The sequence below is a fragment of the Haematobia irritans genome, chromosome 3 (genome assembly GCF_050003625.1).
Source record: "Haematobia irritans isolate KBUSLIRL chromosome 3, ASM5000362v1, whole genome shotgun sequence".
Lineage (NCBI taxonomy): Eukaryota > Metazoa > Arthropoda > Insecta > Diptera > Muscidae > Haematobia > Haematobia irritans.
In genome coordinates this window covers 227,089,474-227,110,423 of record NC_134399.1, presented here as the reverse complement: position 1 = coordinate 227,110,423, position 20,950 = coordinate 227,089,474, and the positions used below count along the sequence as shown (strand labels likewise).

Below are 20,950 nucleotides of genomic sequence, written 5' to 3'. Positions count from 1 at the left end.
TAAAAACACATATTTTTACAAATTAAACAAAAAAAATCTTTAAAAAATTTAAAATGTCGATGTTAGTGTTTTAGTAACAATAAATAATATGGTAAATATGTATATGAATTTATTTTATTTATTTTTTAATTAATTTTTTGTTGAGAAATGGTGTATTTTGAGCAAATGAAAACAGGAGAAAGTAAACAACGAACGTTGTATATGGAATGACTTCATTCTCGGTCAATGTGATTGCGTGAGTTTTCATTTTCTTGAAAATTGTTCTTAGACTTGCTACGATTCACAGCCTTTCAAAATGGGCTCATTCGTTTGTTACGGTAAGGGGGTATGTGTATTGCCATATGGGTAGCACTTTTTATTCCTGCAGATTTGGGTCATGGGAGAAATGACCACACTCTCCAAATGGCATATGATTAATTTCTATTCAAAAAAAAAGAAAAAAAAAATATATATGAACGATTAAAAGGTCGAAGTTGAGAAGATGCCCTGACATTTGCGAAAAAGCAAAAGGTTGTATACTAGATCATTAATTAGACCATAAAAGTGGAATATTTCGTTGCAATCACAATTACAAAAATTTAATTTGAGGAAATAATTTGAGTAAATATGTTAATGTGAAATATATTTTTGGGTATCAAAATTTAGTAGTAAATTATTTTGGCAGGATATATTTTTCCTACCTTACGGAGTTGAAAATCGATCGATTCTATTTTGTTATTGTTAAATGACCAATAATGGCCCTTGGCAGAAGCAGGGATCAAAATTTTACTATTCTCAATATTACCAACGTTTTAAAAATAATGAGCTACCAGTAAAAATGAATATCCATGGCTAAGTTACGTCCTACCGTTACCTTTTTCCATAGAGTTTTTTTCTTAAACAGAATTAAATTATTAAATTTTGCAAAAGTCGACTTTTCGGGTTTTTGACCTTTTAAGAATTTGGAAAAACCCAAATTCTGATTTTCCGATTTTTTAAATTTTTTGAGATGCGGTTAAACCGCGTAATTATACAAATTGAAATTCACCGTATGTCTGTCTGTACATATAAGTCGATTAGAAAATTTTAGCCAACATCAAAACTCGATTTGTGTCGATTTCAAAATTTATCAAAAGTCGATTGATCGAATTTTAAGATTGCAAAAAGTCGATTTCAATTTTATGATAAGAAAAAACCGAAATGCCTGTATCCCTAGACATTTCAGCCTACTGTGATATCACATTTGGGAAATTTCTCTCTTATCAATCAATGCTGCCCAATTCCATGTTTAGCTCATTGTCAAGGACATCCTTTTTAGTACATTTGAATGGCAACATTTGAATTAGCCAATTTTGATGTAGGGTATACAAATATGGCATTATATTCATGTTTTCTTCTAATGATTGACAAAAAAGTAACTTAGCTATAAATTAATAAGATGGGCAACAATAACGCACGAGTTCATAAATTATTTCTTGTGGCACTGCACACAGCCAGTAACTAAATGCTTTTGGTAGAGTTGCCAATTTAGATGCTAAATCACTTGTCAGGCAAATGTGATAAAGATAATTTAGAACTGATTTTCTACATTTTCTCCAAGAGCAGCATTTAGGGTTGCCAGATGATGGTTGTTGAAATCCTGGACTTTGGGCAGAGCATTCCGTGATTTGTAGGGACTACACAGAAAAAAAAATTCCGTAGTTAAACTAACGCTAAATTTAACTTATTTTTATTGAAAAAAAATTTATTTGTTTGTAATTACATTTTATTATTTTTATCGAAATTTTCCACAGCTTAATGAAATCTTACTTTTTTTAAGTATGTCTTAAAAATTTTATGAACTAAACGTGAGTATAAAGTTCAATGACCATACACATGAGTTCCATATAAACTAAAGCAAAAGAAGATTTTGTAAGAATGAACTACTGTATGGTTAAAATGGTCATGATTTGGCGCCAATGATTTTTTTTCTTTACTTTTAGTTAATTTTTTCTTCTATGGGTATTAAAATTTCCTGGTTTTAACAACGCTTTGTGGAAATCTCAAAATGTGGAGTAAAATTTAGTTCAATTTTCGTGCGTGGTATTTCATTCTTCCTATAAAACAGTTCACTTTTTTTTCGGTGTAGCAAAAAGAGTCACATTTGAGTTTCAATTTCATATAAAATTTTATTTATTAAGTAAAAAAAAAACCAACAATCTAATTTTGTCTATATAATCTAAATATATTCTTTCTACACCGAAAGAATTTTCTTCGTAAAAAGAACGAAAAATTTCGTTAAAAGTACGAAATTTGTCATTGTTTTACAACCAAAGAAACTTTTCATTAAAAGTACGAAATATTTCGTACTTTTTACGAAGAAAAGTTCTTCAAAAATTTTCGTAGTTTGTAAGAAAAAAATTCGTACTTTTTATGAAGAATCTTCGTATTTTTTATGAATAATCTTCGTACTTTTTATGAAACAATTTCGTTCTTTTTATGAAAATGTTTCGTACTTTTTATCAAAAATTTTCGTAGTTTTTATGAAAAATGTTCGTAGTTTTTATGAAAAAATGTCGTACTTTTTTCTGAAAAATGTTCGAACTTTTAGAAAAAAAATTTATAGCCGAAAGTGCATTTGGTTGTAGTTGCAAGTGTGAAAAATGACATCACTACTTTGCATCTTAAGTTTTTAAATAATTTTTAGTTTTATTGCTTCACTTTTATTCATAGCGCGTTATCACCCAAATGAGAAGTAGCATAGACTTGCATAAAAAAATAGAATAAAGGAATACACTCAAGCACATTATAAAAGACAATTTAATGCCGCGAACGGAAATTTTAAAACTTCAATGAAACTTCTTCGTTATTTCAAAGAAAATGTTTCGTACATTTTATGAAGAAATTTTAACGCAGAATGTTTCGTAAAATATTCGTAAAAACTTCTTCACAAAATTCATGAAATGTGAAGAAAGTTTCGTTAAAAGTACGAACTTTTTACGAAGAAAAGTTAATGTATAATGTTTCGTAGAAGTTTCGTATATTCGTAAAATTTACGAAAATGAATGAAAATTTCGTTATTTTAATGAAGAATTCAGGAAGAATAGGTAATGAAGAATTCTTCGTAAAATTAACGAAGAGAATTCTTTCGGTGTAGAGGTATTTTAGAACAATAAAGAGGTGTGCCGAAAATGGTGAGTATCGGTCCATATTTTGGTATAGCCCCATATAGACCGTTCTCCAGTTTTTACTTCTTGGGCGTCTAAAATCTGTAGTTTTTATCCAATATGCCTGAAATTAGAAATCAAGAGGTATTTTAAAACCCTAAAGAGGTGTGCTGAAAATGATGAGTATCGGACCATGTTTTTATATAGCCCCCATATAGACCGATCTCCAGATTTTATTCTTCGGCTTATAGAAACCGTAGTTTTTATCCAACTTGCCTTAAATTGGAAATCTAGAGGTATTTTAGGACTATAAAAAGGACTTCTAGAATTCGTATTTTTTATCTAATTTGCCTGAAATGAGAAATCTAGAGGTATTTTAGGACCTTAAATATGAGAGCCGAAAATGGCGTGTATTGGTCCATGTTTTGGTTTATCTCCCAAATAGACCGATCTCCCGATTTTACTTCTTGGGCTTTTAGAAACCATGTTAGGAACCATTTCGGCACACCTCGAAAATGGTGAATATCGGTCCATGTGCACTGATAATGAAAATTGCTTGAAACTGAATAATACTTTCCAGATTTTACTTCAGGTAATCATTCAAATAATGGGGGTAAAAATCTACAGATGTTAGATTTTAAATCAAGGCGTTATATCATCGTTTTCTTGCACATTTGCACACGATGTTTATGATTCCTCCAAAACTCAAACAAATATGGTTCTTATAAATCCAGAATCTGATCTAATCTTAATAGGTAAATTCTTTGAATTTATCTTCGGGAAGTGTACTGGTTGAACTGATCTGCTTGTCATCAAATCCCCCTGAAATTTTCACAAGAAACTATAATATTTGATTCATGGTGGTGGGTATTTAAGATTCGGCCCGGCCGAACTTACTACTTTATATACTTGTTATAAGGACAATACGAGTTCATTGCAAAGTTTATCGACTTTTGGACAAGGGAAAAAACTTTATATTAGAGAAATGCGTATTCTATGCTAAGCAAAATTTGCATTCCTATTTTAAAGTCATGAAACCCGGGAATCCAAATACCACTGTCAAGGAAAAAACTTAAACATACAATATGGCTAGCTTCTCTAAGTGGTTTCACTGGAGTGTGGAATGCCGTTCGGACTCGGCTATAAAAAGGAGGTCCCTTGTCATTGAGCTTAACATGGAATCGGACAGCACTCAGTAATAAGAGAGAAATTCACCACTGTGGTATCACAATGGACTGAATAGTCTAAGTGAGCCTGATACATCGGGCTGCCACATAACCTAACCTAACCTAACCTAACCTATGGCTAGAATAAATATTCACTTTCAAACACATACACTTTCAGTTTTAGTTTTGTATAATCGTTTTCAAACAGAATAAACGTTTTACCGATGCAAACGGCGAAACATTTTAAAAACGCAAACTTCGCACCATTGCACTATGGGCGGAAATCGCAAAACAGCGGCAAAAAGTCAAATTTTCAAAATGAAAAATTATTGGATGTTCCAATTGAAATTACTATAGAACATCTTGGAAAGTACAAATCGAAAGTTAATTTAAAACTTGGCAACCCTGTTCAGGAGAAAAAGGTTGTCAATGTTTACCAAAATTTATGCAAGTTGCGTGTAATCAAGGAGAGCAAAAATTGAAAAATTTCGTGCTTAATTTTTTTCTCAATAAAAGTGAATAAAGAAAACTTTTAAATGTACATTCTAAGAGAAGGTTTAGTAGTTCAGAATGTTGTAAACATTTTAAAAAACATTTTTGTTCTTGAGCTTGAATTTGTGGATTCAAAAGTGCTGTTTATATGTGAAAATTTTAGTACATACGTATATTTGCGAGGAGTAGAACTAGAAATGTTAACGATTGCTAATGAAAATTGTTGCTTATAATTGTTCGTGAGAAAGTATACTTTTACGTACTGTAAGGTTTGTCTGCCCAAACTTGCCCATACTAAAATAAATGTAAGGGTTTAATGGTCAAATTTAGGAAAATCGGGCGATACATATATATGGGAGCTATATCTAGATCTGAACCAAATTTGATGAAATTTTGGACACTTTAAGGGTACTATAAAATATCACTTTGTGTTAAATTTGAAGACAATCTAGTTGTAAATAAGCGCAGTATGGTCTCATTTGTCGATACATGTATATGGGGGCTATATCTAACCTTGATCCAAATTCAACAGTGTTTGTTCTTTGACCAAGAAAACACGTTGTACCAAATTTTATCAAAATCGGTTAATAAATGCGACCGGAATCCTGCGAACAACAAACACAGACGGACGGAATTAGAGTTAGGTACCGAAGAAAGTGATTTTGATGGTTAATATTTGTTTAATCTTAATTAATAAAATTAATTTAATAAAATGACAACTGGTTTATACTATTTACATCAAGTTCTGGGGAAAAGGTGCTTTTTTAATAAGGAAAATAAGCAAGTATAAATTAAACTCCATCTATGAGTATATTCTATAGTATTCCAAGTGGACTTATAATTTCGACCCCTCTAAAGTAACGCACCTGGAATGACTCCCTTTTTGTTGGTAACATTTGATTTTGATAAGATATATCGATATACCATGTTTGGCGATAATAAAATGATTGTAAATTATTTTTGCCGCAAATTTTTAATTTCCGCCCATAGTGCATTGTCTTGGCAGAGACTTCTAGTGTTTCAGTTTTGAAATAAAAGAACTGTGTCTTAATCTGATTTATCTTTGAATTAAATTGTCTTTGAATGTTATATATGTTATAGATTGAAATAAGCTTTCGCTTTCTGTTTAATATTTCAAAATATAAATTTATATTTCGTGCTATAATCATTTTGTGTAAATTCGTATTAAAACAAATAGCACTCTATTGAAAGTCATAAGAAAGTTGTTAATTTAATTATAAAAAAATATGTGATATAATAGCATAGTCAAAAACAAAAACTAAGATTAGGAAATGATCGATAGAAGCAATTCTTAACATAATAATAGCCCGATTTTAAAAATTATCACAGTTTTGCCATTCATTTTATTGCTTAACCTGTCGCCTTTAAACTTGACGGTACTATAGAACCGGTTGTTATTTATAATTTATTTTATTTTGATTATTTTTTTTTTTTTTGAGTGCTGACAAATTCAGTTATCGCCTGGATTACCTCGTTGATTCCCGCAGAGGTGTACGAGGTTACAACGTACCCATTCAAAACCATCCATGATACAAATACGTACATGTGATTCAATCACGAAATTAATTGATCCAATTAATTTTTTTTATTGAAATGTCTTCAATCACAGAAATGGTAGTATCAATTAAAAACTTAGTTGAAGATCAATTGAAGATCAAACTAATTGATCCAATTAAAAAACATGTAAGGAAAGTCTAAAGTCGGGCGGGGCCGATTATATTATACCCTGCACCACTTTGTAAATCTAAATTTTCGATACCATATCACATCCGTCAAATGTGTTGGGTGCTATATATAAAGGTTTGTCCCAAATACATACATTTAAATATCACTCGATTTGGACAGAATTTGATAGACTTTTACAAAATGTATAGACTCAAAATTTAAGTCGGCTAATGCACTACACGCTCACAAAAAATCGCTTCTGTAACATATACTCCCAAACATATTTTGCTTCAAGCATATACATTTTTGGGTATTGCCCAAACATTTATATGTTTGATCTCTTCCAATATATAATATGTTTGAAAGCATATTGGTCTAAACAATATATGTTTGGGTAGTCTAAGTTCCAAACATTTTGTATTTTTGCATCCAAATTCAATAATGTTGTCTTCCAAAAAACAATATGTTATTATGTGAACACATAATATGTTTGGAAGCATTTTGCACCCAAAAATATTATATGCTTAAAAAAAATTCTCCCAAACAATATTGTGCTCAAAATTTTATTTACTTATTTATATATTTACAATCATAATGAATTATGAAAATAAACAGGTAATATAGGTGCTAACAACATAGGTTTTCGACCTGAATGCTCAAAATTTTGTTTCTGCCCAATTGTATATTCCCCCACATCTTTCTCACTTCCACGAGATTTTTTAGTTCTTAGCACCTTTTTCTGTAACACAAACATTGTAGAAGAAATTATTCAATGGTATGATTTTTTTATTTTAATTTTACCTTTTGCCGGACGGGGATTCGAACAGCGGACCACACAGTTTGTAAGGATCAAAGAAGTAGCTGATCAATTGCCCAAGGAAAAATAAAATGTTAATTCAATATCGCTCCCTGTTAAATAGCGCTCCAAGCTACTAAACACATATATGTTTATAGGCTATTTCTAAATTAATATATGTTTGCATCCAAGCATATTATATTTACAAACATTTTATGTCCCAAACATAATATGTTCTAACATATTGTTACGAATGTGATATTTCTTGATTTAAGTTTATTTAAATTAGTTTACGTTAATTTCAATTTCAAATTGTAACGATAAAATTACGTCATAACTTGTTAGAGTCATTTCTTTATTTTCTAGTACTTTCTTAAACATCTTTTGTGTTTCCAATCGTTCATTGTAAAAGTAACGCCTTTTGTTTTATGCCTGCACGACATCTACCTAATCTAGTAGAATGCACTAGATTATTAGCATAAGCCTAAAAGTATGTGTGCCATATCACCTGTAAAGTAACGCCGATAGAATATTCCAGATGGCTGTAGGCAATGAAGATAACCAGTTGAATATGTGGTGTTAGATAAATTGTACAAGATAGTTCTGGATGGTTGTAGGCCAGACTATCCAGAATTTTCGAAATCGTCAAATCACGGTATATAAGCCCCTGGCGGAGGGAGCAGTCAAGTCAGTCGTAAGCTAAAGTTTATACAGTACACATCGTAGAGCAAATAAGTGAAGCCATCAGTTAAACTAATAAATTGTAGATTGTCGTTATTTGAAAAGGACTGTGTTTTAATTATCGGGTTATTAAACACGCCTCAATATAAAAACGTAACAATTGGTGTCGGAAGTGAAATAACGGGAAAAAAAATCTACAATGAAGTTTAATCAGCTTCGAGTGGAAGACTTGAAGAAGGAATTGAGCAAAATGGAGCAGCCGACTACAGGAAACAAGGCCCAATTACAAAAGCGACTACTGGAAGAGTTCGAGCGGCGCAGTATTGATATCGAAACACATGAGTTCGATTATAAGGCAGATCTTGACGAATCAGTAGTAGCCAGCGCCTTGGAAACTCCATCTGTAGCTTCTAATGTTGTTGATTACACATCGATGGTCAATATTTTGAGCAAAATGATGGAAGAAAATTCTCTAAAAATGCAAGAGAATTCTAGAAAATTGGAAGAAAAATTCGACGAAAATTCAAAAAAGATGGACGAAAATTCAAAAAAGATGGACGAAAATTCTAGAATTCTAAATGAGAATCTTCAACAAATTGCTGAAGGCATGGAAAAACGTGTGGACCATATCGAAAGCCAAATTGGGGAGCTGGATAAGAAGATTATTTCTGTGGATGAGAAAATTATGGTTCATGATGAGAAGTTTCTACACATTGAAAGAAAAATGTCAGAGCTGGAAATTAAAGGTGGACCAGTGCGCGTTATCGAGGGCTCAAAAACCAAACCTCCTGTTTTCGATGGCTCAACTTCATTTGATGTCTTCAAATTCCAATTCGAAATGGTTGCTTGTAGAAATTTGTGGAACGACAACGACAAAGCAATTGAACTTCTATTGGCATTAAAGGGCAATGCCGCTGACGTGATACAAAGCATTCCCGCTGCCTCTAGAAATAATTATAATGAAGTAATAGCGGCACTTCAACGTAAGTATGGCGGAGAACATAAGCAAGACATCTTCAGAATGGAATTAAGAGGAAGAGTCCAGAAGTCAAATGAGACTCTACAAGACTTTGCAACAGAGGTTGAGCGGTTGGTGCTTTTGACATATCCAGGAGAAAGTCATCCACTTGTGGACCGCATCAAGATCGAGACCTTTGTGAATGGAATTAGAGACCCTGATATAAAATGTGCAACATATGCGTCACAAAAGGCTACATTCGCAGAAACAGTAACATTTGCACATGCACAAGAAACTGCGAGATTGTTGGCACGGCCTCAAATTCACAAAGTACGCAGAGTAGAGACCCAGTGTGAAGAAACGCAATCGGTCATTGAATTGGTAAAAGAGGCTCTAAGGCAGATAATGCAAGAAATGAAGCAGCAGGCAAATAAATATAGAATAAAATGCTATAACTGTGATAAGGCTGGACATCTATCCCTGGAAAGTAAAGCGTGGCGTAAAACGTCGGGGTCAATCTCGCCATCTCCATTAACCAATAATCATAAGAAGGCGACCACAAAGCCAAGCGACTCAAATTTAAATTTTGCGGACAATAGAAAAGGTGGCAAACAAGTTATTGATCAAGCCTTGACACGACGGCATTGCAATGTAGAAAGCACACGCTACTCGAAGGCTGAACCACAGGAGACAGTTGTAAATGTCAGGCAGTTACACATCGAATCTGGCACAGACTGGTCAACAGAGCAACGTAAAGATCCCATTCTGAGAAAAATTATTTCGGCGAAAGAAGAAGATAAGAAACCCAGTAAGAAAGACATCGCAGCCGAAAGCCCACTTATGAAATCATACTGGGCTCAATGGGACAGTCTATGTCTGGTCAACGGAACCCTACAACGTAAGTGGGAAAGTGAAGATGGCAAGAATAGCCGCAACTTGATAATCGTGCCAGATTCCAAGGTAAAGGATGTTTTGACGGAATTCCACAATGGACCTAGTGGAGGTCACTTAGGAATAACCAAAACAGCCGAGAAAGTGAAGCAACGATTCTACTGGGTTGGATGCCAGAAATCAATTGCTGAATGGGTAGCAAATTGTGGGAAGTGCATAAAGGCGAAAGGGCCAAGACGAAAAAGTAGAGGTCTTATGCAAGAGTATAGGCCAGGAGCGCCTTTTGAAAGAATAGCAATGGACGTTGCAGGGCCTTTCCCAGTAAGTGATTCTGGAAATCGATATGTCCTTGTGGTCATGGACTACTTCAGCAAGTGGCCAGAAGTTTATGCCATTCCTAACCAAGAGGCGAAGACGATTGTAGATGTAGTCGACAAGAACTGGATATGTCGCTACGGTGTGCCGACCGAGATACACTCAGACCAAGGAAGAAATTTTGAATCGGCCATATTCAAAGAGATGTGCGACTCCCTTGGTATCAAGAAAACAAGGACCACGCCATTGCATCCGCAGTCTGATGGCATGGTAGAAAGGTTTAATCGCACTCTGGAAGAACATCTTCGAAAGGTGGTGGATAACGGCCAACGAGACTGGGACGATCATATACCAAAGTTTTTGCTGTCGTATAGATCAGCCATACATGATTCTACGTCACGAACACCGGCCAAGGTCCTATTCGGAACGGAATTGAAGTTGCCCGGAGATTTGATATTTGGCGCTACACCCAATGAGCTCGCCATGGAAGAAACCAGTAACGACATACCAAACACATTTGGTAAAGTTCACGAATCAGTGCGAAACAAAATAAAAATGGTTAGCAACAGAATGAAGGCGAGATATGATCGTGCAGCAAACACTGAGGGCTTTAGTGAAGGACAACTGGTTCTGCTATTCAACCCGCAACGAAAGAAAGGATTATGTCCTAAACTACAAACACAGTGGGAAGGCCCATATAAAGTCATCAAGAAGATCAATGATGTTGTATACCGCATTCAAAAAGACGACAGCCCAAGGTCAAAGATGAAAGTCGTTCACCTGGAACGTTTGGCTCCATACGGAACGGGTTCTGTGCCTATTCGGGACGAACAGGCTTAAGCGGGAGGCAGTGTTACGAATGTGATATTTCTTGATTTAAGTTTATTTAAATTAGTTTACGTTAATTTCAATTTCAAATTGTAACGATAAAATTACGTCATAACTTGTTAGAGTCATTTCTTTATTTTCTAGTACTTTCTTAAACATCTTTTGTGTTTCCAATCGTTCATTGTAAAAGTAACGCCTTTTGTTTTATGCCTGCACGACATCTACCTAATCTAGTAGAATGCACTAGATTATTAGCATAAGCCTAAAAGTATGTGTGCCATATCACCTGTAAAGTAACGCCGATAGAATATTCCAGATGGCTGTAGGCAATGAAGATAACCAGTTGAATATGTGGTGTTAGATAAATTGTACAAGATAGTTCTGGATGGTTGTAGGCCAGACTATCCAGAATTTTCGAAATCGTCAAATCACGGTATATAAGCCCCTGGCGGAGGGAGCAGTCAAGTCAGTCGTAAGCTAAAGTTTATACAGTACACATCGTAGAGCAAATAAGTGAAGCCATCAGTTAAACTAATAAATTGTAGATTGTCGTTATTTGAAAAGGACTGTGTTTTAATTATCGGGTTATTAAACACGCCTCAATATAAAAACGTAACAATATTAACATATATGTCCCAAACATGTTATGCTAGTTTATGAACATTATATGCTTGCACTCAAAAATATTGTGTTTAAAAATTTGTGTTCCAAACATATAATGTTTATAGCCAAACATATGAAAAACAGTCTTTTTCATCCGTGTAGGGTAGAACACAATTTTAGTAAAAAAATATGGGAAACATTTAAATCTGAAGCAATTTTAAGGAAACTTCGCAAAAGTTTATTTATGATTTATCGCTCGATATATATGTATTAGAAGTTTAGGAAAATTAGAGTCATTTTTACAACTTTTCGACGAAGCAGTGGCTATTTAATAAGGAAAATGTTGGTATTTTGACCATTTTTGTCGAAATGAGAAAAACATATATGGGAGCTATATCTAAATCTGAACCGATTTCAATCAAATTTGGCACACATGACTATATTACTAATTGTACTCCTTGTGCAAAATTTCAACCAAATTGGGCCAAAACTCTGGCTTCTGGGGCCATATAAGTCCATATCGGGCGAAAAATATATATGGAAGCTATATCTAAATCTGAACCGATTTCAATTAAATTTGGCACACATGACTATACTACCAATTGTACTCCTTGTGCAAAATTTCAAGCTAATCGGGATAAAACTCTGGCTTCTGGGTCCATATAAGTGCATATCGGGCAAAAGATATATATGGGAGCTATCTCTAAATCTGAATCGATTTCAACCAAATTTGGCACGCATAGCTACAATGCCTAATCTACTCCCTGTGCAAAATTTCAACCAAATTGGGCCAAAACTCTGGCTTTTAGAACAATATTAGTCCATATCGGGCGAAAGATATATATGGGAGCTATATCTAAATCTGAACCGATTTCCATCCAATTTTGTACACTTGACTATACTACTAATTGTACTCCTAGTGCAAAATTCCAACCAAATTCGGCCAAAAATCTGGCTTCTGGGGCCATATAAGTCCATATCGGGCGAAAGATATATATGAGAGCTATATCTAAATCTGAACCGATTTCAATCAAGTTTTGCACACTTGACTATATGACGAAGTGTTATGTTTGTACAAAATTTCAAGCAAATCGGTATAAAACTCTGGCTGCTGGGTCTATATTAGTTCATATCGGGAGAAAGATATATATGGGAGCTATATCTAAATCTGAACCGATTTCTTCCAAAATCAATAGGGTTCTATTCTGACCCAAATTAGGAACATGTGCCAAATTTGAAGGCGATTGGACTTAAATTGCGACCTAGACTTTGATCACAAAAAAGTGTTCACAGACAGACGGACGGACGGCCGGACAGACGGACATGGTTATATCGACTCACGGACCCACCCTGAGCATTATTGCCAAAGACACCATGTGTCTATCTCGTCTCTTTCTGGGTGTTACAAACATATGCACTAACTTATAATACCCTGCTCCACAGTGTAGCGGAGGGTATAATTAATTGATTGATTGAATTTGTTGAATCAATTAAAATTTTAATTGAATATTATTCAAAACTCAATCAAAATTTTAATTGGAAAAATTTTCGTGAAATTTTTTTCTGTGTAGCAATTGTTAACATTTTTAATGTGTTCTACCAGCCTATATCTTCTCGGACATCCAGATTCCTACTACTTAGTAATGTCTCCATTTTAAATCGCAATATTCTGTTCTTAGTTGCACTACATTGGTTTCGAATATCCATAGGTAGGATGGCAAATAGCCTGGTGGATTTCCGCAGTATTCGTTTTGAACATACACAGAAAAAATTTACCAACTATTTTCCAATTAAAATTTTAATTGAATATTTAATTAAAATTTTTATTTATTCAACAATATTTTAATTGAAACAAAAAACCAATAACAAAATTAATTGTCAATTAATTTTTGAGTTGATACAATTAATTAATTTAGAAATTTATAATTAATAAACCAACTTTTTTACCACTGCAATCCCTATACATATAATAACGCACATACTAAGTAGCTTTTACTTAAATATTTACTTGCGACAATTATGGCAAGTATTAAGAGGCAAATGACCCCAATAATGTTACTTTATCGAAATGGTTTAAGGAATAACCCCTCAACAGAACCAACCAAAACCCAAATGCATTCTATCATTAGACAACCCCGCGTGAGTTTCTTATATCGAGAATATTTTGATTGTAATATAATATTTACTATAGATTAAAAAAAACCTGGTATTGATTTCATGGTTAAAAGGCATGGTTTCATTCTTTTAGAGGAATATTTATTAAAAGAAATATATTTTATAAACCTTTTTTAATTGAATTTTTTTTATATGAAAGAACTTTAGATAAAAATATGAGCTTTGCACGCAGAGAATAATTATAGAAGCGAATTGAAACCTACACCCAGAAAAAAAGTGAAACAAGCATGAAAGAATATATTGATTTATATTAGAAAATTTTAACTAAAATATTTTAGTAATTGCAATATGATACAAACAAGTTAAAAATTTTTGTCATATTGTAGTTTAATAAAATTTCATATTTTGGGAAAAAAATTGAAATTAAAAATTGTTAAAATGTCTTTAGCGCTATATCAAGTTCATGACAGACACAATGTAAGAACAATTTACTCATGTGAGAAACTTATGAACTCAATTTAAGGAAACTTCATACCTTATAGAAAAATATGAACTATTTTCATATTTAGTAAACTTGTACACTTCATTTGTATAAAACTTTTCTTCTCATTTCTAATTCACGTCGTTAAAGTAAGCTCAAAATTATAAAAATAAGGAAAATTTTCTAAAATTTGACAAAATTGAACTAAAATCAACAAATTTGCATGAACTAAAACAAAATGAAATTGGCTATAAAAAATTTCGTTTACTCTTCTGGGGGGGTAGTGCTACACTAAAAACGCTTGGAAAATGGGTATAACAAACGTTTTTCTTTTGTTACAGTTTTTTATTTTCTTCAAAATTTTCAAACCAAGAAAGCTTTTGTTACAAAATTTTTATTTTTGTGATAAAAATATTACTTTTTATTCTAAAATCACAGTCCACTTATTTTGTATCAAGCACTTATGTCTTAAATACGACATAGTGCCGAACATCGTTTCAAAATCTTATGAAAATATATGAACAAAATTCGTTTGTAAGAAAGGGGCTAGGTTAGGTTAGGTGGCAGCCCGATGTATCAGGCTCACTTAGACTAGTCAGTCCATTGTGATACCACATTGGTGAACTTCTCTCTTATCACTGAGTGCTGCCCGATTCCATGTTAAGCTTAATAGCCGAGCTCCTTTTTATAGCCGAGTCCGAACGGCGATAAAAAGGAGGAATGTCACCAGCATTACTGAGGTGGGATAATCCACCGCTGAAAAAACTTTTTGGTGTTCGGTCGAAGCAGGAAACGAACCCACGACCTTGTGTATGCAAGGCGGGCATGCTAACCATTGCACCACGGTGGCTCCCGTGGAGCTAACTAAAATGTTTTGTTTTCTTTCACCCTGGAAAGTCATTCTTATTTTTTGTACACTAACGTCATCCTTCGTCATTTTTGCTAGGGCCTATTTCAAGACGCTATATTTTGCATCATGAGCAAAAATGAGAACCAAAATTGATTTCATTTTCTTATTCAATTTGTTTTTAATTAATATAAAATAAAAATGCATAAAATAGTTGAATTAATATATCTTAAATTTATCATTTCCCAATCGACTAAAATGCATTTTAAAACGAAAATGAAATTACGCGTCGTCATTTTGACGAAGGATGATCGTCTAGGGTTAAATAAAGTTTCTTTACATCGGCTTGTGGACGTTCAACAATATGCTCTCTAAGTAGAAGAGCTTATCTATATGGGTAGCTTGTGCGTTGACAGCTATAGCGATAATTGTCTGTTGATGCCAATAACAGCTGTGTGGCCCAGTGGATAGTGTGTTGGATTACAAACTGTATGGTCCACGGTTCGATTCTCAATCTGGACCAAATTTAAAAAATCGAATTTCTTTTACATTGTATTAAAGAAAATAGTGCTAATAATGAAGTAAAAAATATATGAGGGAAGATGCAATTAGGCAAAAAATCAAATTTTTTTGAGTTAGTCTTTCAAATTTTTTTTTTCACATACACAGAAAAAATTTCACCAAAATATTTCCAATTAAAAATTTGATTGAGGTTGAAATTGTTTTCAATTAATAAATTAATTGATCTAATAAACTTTTTAATCAAGATAGAAACATGAAGTTAATTAAGTCAATGATTGAAAATTTTAAAAATTTTAATTTAAAAAAAAAAATAATTGATACAATCAACATTTTTATCAAACTCGGAAAACTAAGTCGGTTAAAACAATTTTTAATTTTTAGTTTTTTTTTTTTTTTCAAACAATCAATTGTTAGTCAAACTATAACACTAAGGCAATTCAGAACGTAATTGAAAATAGTTACTTTTTTAATTAAAAAATAATTGAGTGTTGCAATCAACATCAATTAAATTTTTAATTTAATCAATTAAAAAATTAATTGAAATTTGCTAATAAAATCAATTAATTTTTTAATCAATTTTTTTTTATAGCCACACAAAAAAAATTCTGATTCAATCACGAAATTAATTGATCCAATTAAATTTTTAATTGAAATGTCTTCAATCACAGAAATGATAGTACGAATTACAAAACTAATTGAAGGTCAATTAAAAATTTAATGGATCCAATTAAAAAATTAATTGATACTATTAATTTTTGTGATTGATTTTTTTTCTTCAATTAAAGAATTCGTTGAATCAATTAAATTTTTAATTGAATATTGTTTAAAAACAGTGCTAAAAATGAAGTAAAAAAATATATGAAAGAAGATATGTTAGGTTAGGTTTGAGGTTTTTGAGTTAGCCTTTTCAATTTTTTTTTTCACATACACAGATAAAATTTCACCAAAATATTTCCAATTTAAAAATTTGATTGAGGTTGAAATTGTTTTCAATTAATAAATTAATTGATCTAATAAACTTTTTAATCAAGATAGAAACATGAAGTTAATTAAGTCAATGATTTAAAATTTAAAAAAATTTTAATTTAAAAAAAATAATTGATACAATTAACATTTTAATCAAACTCGGAAAACTAAGTCGGTTAAAAGAATTTTTAATTTTTATTTTTTTTTTCAAACAATCAATTGTTAGTCAAACTATAACACTAAGGCAATTCAGAAAGTAATTGAAAATAGTTACTTTTTTAATTAAAAACTAATTGAGTGTTGCAATCAACATCAATTAAATTTTTAATTTAATCAATTAAAAAATTAATTGAAATTTGCTAATGAAATCAATTAATTTTTTAATCAATTTTTTTTATAGCCACACAAAAAAAACTGATTCAATCACGAAATTAATTGATCCAATTAAATTTTTAATTGAAATGTCTTCAATCACAGAAATGATAGTACGAATTACAAAACTAATTGAAGGTAAATTAAAAATGTAATGGATCCAATTAAAAAATTAATTGATACTATTAATTTTTGTGATTGATTTTTTTTCTTCAATTAAAGAATTCGTTGAATCAATTAAATTTTTAATTTAATATTGTTAAAAGCTCAATTAAAATGTTAATTGGAAAAATTTTCGTGGAATTTTTTACTGTGCAATTAAAATTGTGATTGATTAAAAAATTAATTGGATCAATTACTTTCGTGATTGAGTCAGAAAAAAAATTTTGTGTGTACTGCAAAAAAGACAATGTTTATCACAAAAAGTCTATAATTTCTCCCAAACAAACTTCTTTACAGCGAAAAGAAATTGATAAGCGATATTTGTTTGTCTAAAATTTGGTTTGGTAGGAAATAATACTTGCTTTGTGTGTAGATCGGATTTTCAGGTAGATTAAATTTATTACCTACTGGTCATATATGGGTTTAAGTAAGAAACAACAAAATTATTATTTTTTTTTTTTGCAAGAATTTCTACACTGAAATAACAGATTTATTGTAAGATGATCGACATTTTCTTTTGTTTTTCTTTGTCATTAAAAGCAAACAAAAAAGTTTAGAGACAATCGTTAAATCGTTTTGTTATAAAATCGTACTTCACAGAAAAAATTTCACGAACATTTTTCCAATTAAAGTATTAATTAAGTTTAAAAAAATATTCAAATAAAAATGTAATTGATTCAACAAATTTTTTAATTCAAACAAAAATCAATCACAAAAATTAATAGTATCAATTAATTTTTTTATTGATACTATCATTTCTGTGATTGAAGACATTTATTTTTTATTTTATTTTTATTTCCATTTATTTAAGCAATTCAAAGCCTTTACAGGGGCCAATTTATCGAATTACAATGTACTACTATAACTTTCAATTTAATTATTTCAATTCAATTATTTCAATTAAAAAATTAATTGGATCAATTAAATCCGTGATTGAATAAGAAAAAATTGTTTTGTGTGTTTAGAAGAAAGAAGAATTTCGTTTGTCTAAAATTTCGTTTCGGAGGAAAGTATTTTTTCTTTGGGTGTACATCTAATGTTTGCCCCATACACCGAATAAAGTTGACGAAATCCGATGGTTTATTTATAATAATTTCCTATACATTTTCTAGTGACCAATGTGAAACATTGTATATTGTGATACAAACTTTAGACATCTTAAATTTCATAGTTGTTGGTATTTTACTTTAATGGCCCAACATTGTTTTTCTTCGAACACCAGCTTAACTTATTACTATATAAAGTGAACCCTTATTTCTGGTCACTTTATCATCAAATATTCATGCTTCATCAATTGCACTTACCGTTTGTATGGCTTCCACGGAGTCCTTACTGTGCATCGTCCAAAACATGGCTATGAGAAATAGGAAATTATAGAACTCGTATGCTCCATGGCCCCACATGCCCATCATGGCATTCGATACGAATAGAAAATGGACAAAGGCAACAACCTGAGGAAGAAACAGGAAAAAACATGCGAATTAACTCAGGTGAATAAAAAACCACAGCAAAGACATGAAAACAATCCGATAATGAGATCAATAATACTCGTCAATAAGATGTTATAAAATTTATAGATATTTTTTTCACTATGAAAATATTACCTTAGTATAAACATCCATATTTAATACAGGGATTAATTATTTAATTTTAAATATCAATAGAATTTTTCACTTTAATCAAATTCAGCCCACCCCAATTTTACACAGTTTCAGAATATACAAAAAAAAAATATTTATTTAATTTCTTCTAAACACCATCAAACCTCACACTCCTTATATTTAGCGATATATGTCTTATTGGACTGCCTGTTGATTCCAAATGTTTCGCATTACAAATGCCAGAAGCATTAACTCTCTGGCCAGAGTGAATAAATCTTTCCCAGAAACCTTAGAAATGTTTGAGCACAGAACTCAATTTGTCTCAGCTGTGGAAGATATCAAATGTTCTGGTGCTAACCTATGCTGGTGATGTGGTTGAGGTGAGATATTCATTGGCGTTCATGAACCACAATGCAGTTAATATTCCTAAATAATATTACTTTGGAATTTACATTTATACCAATATTAAATAAAATGCTAAATCGAAAAAGATGAAATATTACAAAGACCACACTTTTTTTAAAACAAAGAATTATTTAAGTAGATTTATAAACTTAAAATTAGAATACCGAATTTTTGAACAGACAAATTTAAGCTTACACACAGAGAAGGAATATGCTCACCTCAAACATGTTTCAAGAGCAAAATGTTATTTTTGTAGGGTGACCATGTAAAATGTTTGTCACTAAAATGTTATTTTATCGTCAAATATAACCTGCTTGCCGAAATCAGATACATGATTCCCGAGAAAATAACATGGTTGCGAAAACCATGTTACATGGTCACCACACGGATGAAAAAGACTGTTTTTCATATGTTTGGCTATAAACATTATATGTTTGGAACACAAATTTTTAAACACAATATTTTTGAGTGCAAGCATATAATGTTCATAAACTAGCATAACATGTTTGGGACATATATGTTAATATGTTAGAACATATTATGTTTGGGACATAAAATGTTTGTAAATATAATATGCTTGGATGCAAACATATATTAATTTAGAAATAGCCTATAAACATATATGTGTTTAGTAGCTTGGAGCGCTATTTAACAGGGAGCGATATTGAATTATGTTGGTGGTTGTTGCTTGTTATTACAAAATTAATATTTTATTTTTCCTTGGGCAATTGATCAGCTACTTCTTTGATCCTTACCAACTGCACGGTTGAAAAAGACTGTTTTTCATATGTTTGGCTATAAACATTATATGTTTGGAACACAAATTTTTAAACACAATATTTTTGGGTGCAAGCATATAATGTTCATAAACTAGCATAACATGTTTGGGACATATATGTTAATATGTTAGAACATATTATGTTTGGGACATAAAATGTTTGTAAATATAATATGCTTGGATGCAAACATATATTAATTTAGAAATAGCTTATAAACATATATGTGTTTAGTAGCTTGGGGCGCTATTTAACAGGGAGCGATATTGAATTAAGTTGGTGGTTGTTTGTTATTACAAAATTAACATTTTATTTTTCCTTGGGCAATTGATCAGCTACTTCTTTGATCCTTACAAACTGTGTGGTCCGCTGTTCGAATCCCCGTCCGGCAAAAGGTAAAATTAAAATAAAAAAATCATAAAATTGAATAATTTCTTCTACAATGTTTGTATTACAGAAAAAGGTGCTAAGAACTAAAAAATCTCGTGGAAGTGAGAAAGATGTCGGGGAATATACAATTGGGCAGAAACAAAATTTTGAGCATTCAGGTCGAAAACCTATGTTGTTAGCACCTATATTACCTGTTTATTTTCAGAATTCATTATGATTGTAAATATATAAAAAAATAAATAAAATTTTGAGCACAATATTGTTTGGGAGAATTTTTTTTAAGCATATAATATTTTTGGGTGCAAAATGCTTCCAAACATATTATATGTTCACATAATAACATATTGTTTTTTGGAAGACAACATTATTGAATTTGGATGCAAAAATACAAAATGTTTGGAACTTCGACTACCCAAACATATATTGTTTAGACCAATATGCTTTCAAACATATTATATATTGGAAGAGATCAAACATATAAATGTTTGGGTAATACCCAAAAATGTATATGCTTGAAGCAAAATATGTTTGGGAGTATATGTTACAGAAGCTAGTTTTTGTGAGCGTGTGTGTGGTCCGCTGTTCGAATCCCCGTCCGGCAAAAGGTAAAATTAAAATAAAAAAAACATAAAATTGAATAATTTCTTCTACAATGTTTGTATTATAGAAAAAGGTGCTAAGAACTAAAAAATCTCGTGGAAGTGAGAAAGATGTCGGGGAATATACAATTGGGCAGAAACAAAATTTTGAGCATTCAGGTCGAAAACCTATG

General features: G+C 31.6%; 1 protein-coding gene across 3 annotated transcripts in view; it reads right to left on the bottom strand.

The window, feature by feature from the left end:
* LOC142227982 (type-1 angiotensin II receptor-associated protein) overlaps positions 1 to 20,950 on the bottom strand; it is a 50,323-nt gene that overhangs the window by 8,319 nt on the left and 21,054 nt on the right. For 2 of the 3 annotated variants that reach the window (XM_075298249.1, XM_075298250.1), the window contains exon 3: positions 18,311 to 18,457. In XM_075298249.1, coding sequence (XP_075154364.1) covers positions 18,311 to 18,457 — 147 coding nt within the window. Of the gene's footprint in view, positions 1 to 18,310; positions 18,458 to 18,610; positions 18,805 to 20,950 lie in introns of those variants that run through there. The other variant, XM_075298251.1, reaches the window with a different exon arrangement.